This window comes from Magnolia sinica, chromosome 10 (assembly GCF_029962835.1).
Source record: "Magnolia sinica isolate HGM2019 chromosome 10, MsV1, whole genome shotgun sequence".
Classification (NCBI taxonomy): domain Eukaryota; kingdom Viridiplantae; phylum Streptophyta; class Magnoliopsida; order Magnoliales; family Magnoliaceae; genus Magnolia; species Magnolia sinica.
This window is the reverse complement of record NC_080582.1, coordinates 409,598-415,266: the sequence shown is the minus strand read 5'-3', so window position 1 is coordinate 415,266 and position 5,669 is coordinate 409,598. Positions and strand designations below refer to the sequence as shown.

The 5,669-nt window shown below is 41.9% G+C and overlaps 1 protein-coding gene across 2 annotated transcripts; it reads right to left on the bottom strand.

Annotated features, from left to right (window-relative positions):
* Nucleotides 1-1,452: 1,452 nt before the first annotated feature.
* Nucleotides 1,453-5,400, bottom strand: LOC131257671 (scarecrow-like protein 18). 2 transcript variants are annotated; one of them, XM_058258457.1, is made up of 4 exons: nucleotides 5,108-5,400; nucleotides 4,921-4,982; nucleotides 2,194-3,618; nucleotides 1,453-1,875 (listed from the first exon to the last, which is right to left on the bottom strand). In XM_058258457.1, the coding sequence occupies exons 3-4, from the start codon at nucleotides 3,420-3,422 to the stop codon at nucleotides 1,533-1,535; spliced, it is 1,572 nt and encodes a 523-aa protein (XP_058114440.1). In that variant the 5' UTR covers nucleotides 3,423-3,618; nucleotides 4,921-4,982; nucleotides 5,108-5,400; the 3' UTR covers nucleotides 1,453-1,532. The 2 variants fall into 2 exon arrangements, with proteins under 2 accessions (XP_058114440.1, XP_058114441.1); XM_058258458.1 differs by lacking the exon at nucleotides 1,453-1,875 and having other exon boundaries at nucleotides 2,079-4,982; nucleotides 5,108-5,398.
* Nucleotides 5,401-5,669: the final 269 nt, after the last annotated feature.

Below are 5,669 nucleotides of genomic sequence, written 5' to 3'. Positions count from 1 at the left end.
CTCATGTACATGATGGACTACTAGACTAACGGCTGCGGTGACCCTGAACGTGTGGTGCCACGTATACAATAGAGATGGAAAGAAGTATAGAAAAATGTAGTCTTAAGGTGGTAACCCTTGCTAGCAAACCTCCAGATAGGTTTCCTGTTGTGTCCCTCCTTGGGCTTTAGAGCATTGGATATGAATCTAAAGCTGTATAATATATGCAAGGGCTGAGAAATCTTGAAACACACACACACACCACCCACCCATTTATAGTATGTACAATTATACATGTACAGCTGTGGATACATATCCTATACTCTAACAATATATTTTGATTTTCTTTTATTCAGTTTCTCAATATTTATGCTATGGAAACTTGGCAAGGGCAGATGGTATAAGAAAAAAAAAAAAAAAAAATTTGTTGTAATGCCCCTGATGTTAAGTGGGCCAGATTCCTCCAATCTGTGGCTAGGATCATCTGGCTGGTGTTATTTTATTTTGGTATTTTATGCTTAATCCATTCTCTCTTTTGAGAATTACTATGGGTAATAGTAATACCAAACTACCATATGTATTGGAAATTTCTTAATCGTTTTTTAAAAGAACTTGAAGCATGCAAGACGAGAGAGAGAGAGAGAGAGAGAGAGAGAGAGAGAGAGAGAGAGGGGAGTGGTGAAGGAAGCATGCAAGACAAGGGAGAGAGGCCAAGAGGCATTTCGGCTCCCAAAGGGGAATGATTTGCTATAGCTTGTAAAAGTGGAAAAGGGTGGGACAGCAGAAGCAAAAACCCAAGTGGGGAACTTTGACGGTTTTGTTGAGGAGACAAAAGGCAGGAATTATGGTGATATATTAGATTGTGAGAGCTGTGTCAAAGACAGGTATAGACACATCAACGGGCATTTGGTGCAGAAAACAAGAACCCCAACTCATTAACACCTCTCCCTCTCTCTCTCTCTCTCTCTCTCTCTTGGAAGCACAAGCTAAGACAATGGGGACAAAGGAATATTACAAAAGGCTAGGTGGGTTTTTTTTTTCCCCGCATTATAAAAGAGTGCCCTTTTGTGATTATTACTGTTATTATTAGTCTAAAACCAAAGTAGTTTCTCACTATAATGTATACTTCACCATAACTTAAATTGTGGTGATTCATCCATGGCACTCATCCAAACCATCTAAATCATGGACCATATTGTGGATGGATCATACTCCAAAAATACACTGATCAGATGATCTTAAAAATTGTTTGGTGGATTCCCACTACTGACTGCTTCTTTCGATCCGTCCATTAACATCCACCCATGAATGGTTAGGATGATGACACAAGTGTGATATTCAGGATAAAATCCATCCACAACGGCCCCATGATCAGAGCGGTCAGTTTTGACATGATTGACCAGTAAAAGGCAAGAAAGCAGTTGAAATGCCGGAGAAGGAAGAAGATAAATGAAATAATAGAATGTAGTGAAGCAACCATTAGCATAAAGAATGCAAAACAAAGCAAAAGACAGACAACCTTATAAAAGGAGATAATAATAGTTTAAGTTCATTCATGGAATATGAGATTTAAATATTCCACAGCACAGCTGGTTGCTTCTGGGAAGGCAGAATACTATTTGTTTTAGAATTACAAGGGAGTTAATACAAGATGAGATATATATATATATATATATATACATATACATATGAGAGAGAGAGAGATGGGTGCAACAGCTCTTCCTTAAAAGAAGAGAGAGAAATAAACAAAAATATTTGTATTTGAGTTTCAGCTCTCTCCCAACAGAGGCTTGAAAGAAGTGAAGAAGCATGAAAGCAGAGAAGGGTGGTAGTGGCGAGAAAGTAGCTGTCGCTTCTTCCAAAGTTTTGCATGCAACGTGGGCAACCAGATGATCCCTGCATGCATGCAGGCCTGAAGAGATTGAGATTGAGAAAGGCAAGAGAGGTCTGTCTAGTAAATTTGGGTTAGGGTTTTGAGAGAGCCCATGCATTTTTTTCTTTTTTTCTTTTTTTCTTTTTGGGTTTTAGCTGGCAATTCCAAAACTAACATCAGATGAAAGAAGGAGAATTAGGGTTAGGGTTTGCGGAAGCCCATGACCTCTTTTTTTTTCTTTCTTTCTTTCTGGTTTTTCTTGGCAATCTCACAAGTGGAAGAAAATTAAAGAAAGATAGGAAGAGATAGGCTGAAAAGGAAGGAGAGTTAGGTTTTAGTACCATGAAGAAACTGAGAAGAGGGCCTTGTTTTGCCAACCCAGGAAGAAAGAGTCATTGACAAGCTGGAGCTGATATCCTTCTGAAGGGTAATGGAGCCTCAGAAGGAGCTTTGCCTGAGACAATGCGAAAGGGCTCAATGGAACATTTGCAAAGCCGGAGCTCCTCATCATTTCCACCCAACTCTCAAACCTCTCATGCCTCTCCCTTCTCTCTTCTCCCTCTGCAGCAACAATGTTGGCAATCTCATTCCCGAACCAGACCTGTTCTACCGTCAGCCTCTCCTGGCTGTTGGGTGGCAGTGTTGCCTCGAGGGAGTCAAAACCAGCGGTGTAGTAGTCCAAGGCTTCCATGAATCTCTGCAAGAAGATGGGGTGGTTGTGTCTGGCTTCTCGCTCAGCAACTGTTACCACCTTTGGATTCATGGCTTTGATGGTGCGGAGGAAGAGCCGGACATCACGCTCATCATCCTTCAGCAACTTGTGGAGGTAGAGAACACAATTCACGGCAAGCATCTCCTCAGGAACGACGTTGATGGAGGAAAGGAGGTGAAGCACAGTGGTGGAAGACGGGCCATCGTCGATGTGGAGAGGGTAGAATTGGAAATTCAGCCCTAAAGATTGTGCAAATGTCTGCAGACGGTGGCCGGTCCTTTGGAGGGTCTCCAAATCGTGGCCTGTTCCTGTGATTCGAATCGACGGTGGGTTCAACGGATCTGATCCTTCGGCAATGGCTTGCATCAGAGGAGGCCATTGCACCCCTTGCATTGTGTTGAAATCGAGTATATGAATATGTCTGTGGCCTTCAATTGCTTCTAAGATGGCTTGGTTGGCTGTGAGGTGGCTGAATCTGATGAATGGTGTGATTTGGTTGAGGGTGAGATAAGCAGATTGGAGGGTGTCTGGATTGGTGGAGATTGAAGGAGTGGGAGATGAAGAAGAAGAGATGAGGTTTTGGAAGGTATGGCGGTTGATTCTGATGTTGAGGGCTTTGGTGAATTGGTGGACTACTCTGTCAGTGGAGTCTCCGTAAGGAGAGGAGCTGGCGGAGAGGAGAGAGACGATGCGGCGTGCTGCTGCGAAATCAGATTGGGAGATGAGCTCAGCACAGCTTATCAGCAATTGGCGCACGTGGTTGGCAGGTGAGGGGAGGCCACGTGCTGGATTCCGGTGATGATGATGGTGACGATCTGGGTCTTCCTCTTCTTCATGAGAATTCAATGAGGTGAGCATCTCAAGAAGTAGGAGTTGCTGTTGGTTGAGTAGAGTATTGGAGAAGGAGAAGTTGAGAAACCCAAAAGAGAAATGGAGGTGTTTTTGGACTGAAAAGTAAAGAAGATGAGGGGGAGAAGGAGGAGAGACTGAGGAGTTTGCATTCCTTTTCTTTAATAGGACATCTGAGAATGCAGCTTCTTTGACAGGACATGATCTGCCAAAAACAGGGAGGTGTGGTAGCAGTATGAGTGGCAGCTTATGTATCTAAACAACACTGTTCTCACAATACCTCACTCTCTCTTCTCTCTCTCTCTCTCTCTCTCTCAACTCTATGAGAGAAAAAAAAAAGAATAATAATAAAGGGTTTTATAGCTTATCTTTTGTATTGTTTTTGGACTTTTGCAACCCTTGGCTTTGGAGCCTGATTTTCATAAGCTTAGGAATGATAGATGAGAGAGGTAAATGAAGAGGCAAGAATCTGAAAATTTGTAAGGATTGGGTGTGGGTGTCTTGTTGTAGGGAGTACCCCTCAGAATAAGTAGGTATGAAATGAAAGCAAGGCAAGAAAAAGATATGAGACATGATACATAAAAAAATTTAAAAAAATTTAAAAAAAATTAAAAAAAAAAAAACTAGAAAGTAGACATGATGATACAAAGGAGAGAGAGAGAGAGAGAGAGAGAGAGAGAGGAGAAAAGATCCCCCTGTTCCTAATCAAACTCCTGAGATAGCCAATCAAGAGATCCAATACGTGCAGGAGGGTGAGACCCACAGAAGCGGAAGGGTAGAGAGAGAGAGAGCTTGGGAGCGAAATTTGAAGGGCATTCACACGCAAAGCCTTTAATGGGTGAATAGCGACTAGACAGACACCTCTACCCCACACCCCTTAACTCCAACCATTCCTTGTTTGTCTCTTTCTGGGATTTTCATTCATTTGCTTTCAGGTAACTTCCATGCAACCTCTCTGCTTGTCAGTACATGAAAGTAAAGGTGTTATATATCATGCAAAGTAATCTGAAATCCTTCTTTCTCATGTGGTCATGTATCTGATTTAAGGCAATGGTATTTGATCAGCAGTAATACCAACAAGCACCACATCCCAAAATCATTTCCTTCCTCTTACCTGTTGTTGATTCTACTGCTACCCCTTGGGTCACTCGAATCAATGCAAAAACCAGGGGGCATCTGGGGCATCTTTGTACATCACATTAGCAAACAAACGGAATATTTCAGGACAAATAGAGGAGAGCCCATTTACAAAGCTGATGGAATATTTCAGACTCAGTTGTAGAAACCAGTAAAAGATCAAAAAAGATTTTAAGATCCCATGCCTGCTTTCCCAGGTGAAGGGATTTCACATATCTCCTATTTTTTTTCTTTTCATTTGAGAATTTTAAAGCTACTCTCTCTCTCTCTCTCTCTCTCAATTGGGGTTGGCCTTCTTTTACGAGGCTTCTCTTTTCCTTTCTCCAATCCTTTCCAAACTGCAAAAAGATGTGTGTGAGAGAAATCTTACTAACGTGCGGATATCAAAGAACTCTAAACTGCAAAGGAATCTCTTCTCTCCTCTCCTCTATCCTGCACAGTTTCAGGAAAAAGAGAAATGGGAGAATTAATGGGAACAAGCAGCACCAAACAAAAGAAAAACGAGTGAGAGAGAGACGGAAAAGGGGAAGTTGCTGCTTCTTGCTGTTTTTTCTTACCTCTCACATTAAATTGATGATATGACATGCTCAAAAGTCCACCCTTTTCTCGGAGAATCTTCTGCCTTTCGTTTTGTGTTTTATCTCCCCACTCCCCGAACATGTCACCTCTCTCTCTCTCTCTCTCTCTCTCTCTTCAGCCCCGGCCCCTCTCAAAGTCCTCTTCTAACCCCATATTTCCCAAGCAAGAAAACTAAGAGCAAGGAGAGGAAGAGTGTTAAAATAAAACAACATGAAGAGGAGGGGATTTGCTGCTGCTGCTGCTGTTTTGAGTGGAGTTCAAGGCAGGAAAAGGGTATCACACTCAAGAGCCTTGGGACCATTGGGTAATGATATTAAAAGCAAAGGAAACTAACCAGTGAGAGAGAGAGAGTATAATTGATATTTACACCCTCCTCTTATCCATGTACACACCTTTTTTACAACTATTTGGTATTAGAATAGTAACAAATGTACACTTTACAACTACCAAAGTTTGAGAAGACTGAGTGTGTTTATAGAAAAAGTGGGGGTGAAAAACCATTTCCATAAACAAAAAAAATCCAATTCCTATTATTCCCCA

Excerpts from the sequence above, each read along its gene's own strand:
- LOC131257671 (XM_058258457.1), bottom strand. The coding sequence starts at position 3,422 with ATGCTCACCTCATTGAATTCTCATGAAGAAGAGGAAGACCCAGATCGT. Across the intron at positions 1,876-2,193 it reads CTCTTCTCAGTTTCTTCATG|GGATCATCTGGTTGCCCACG; the intron begins GTACTAAAACCT and ends GCATGCATGCAG.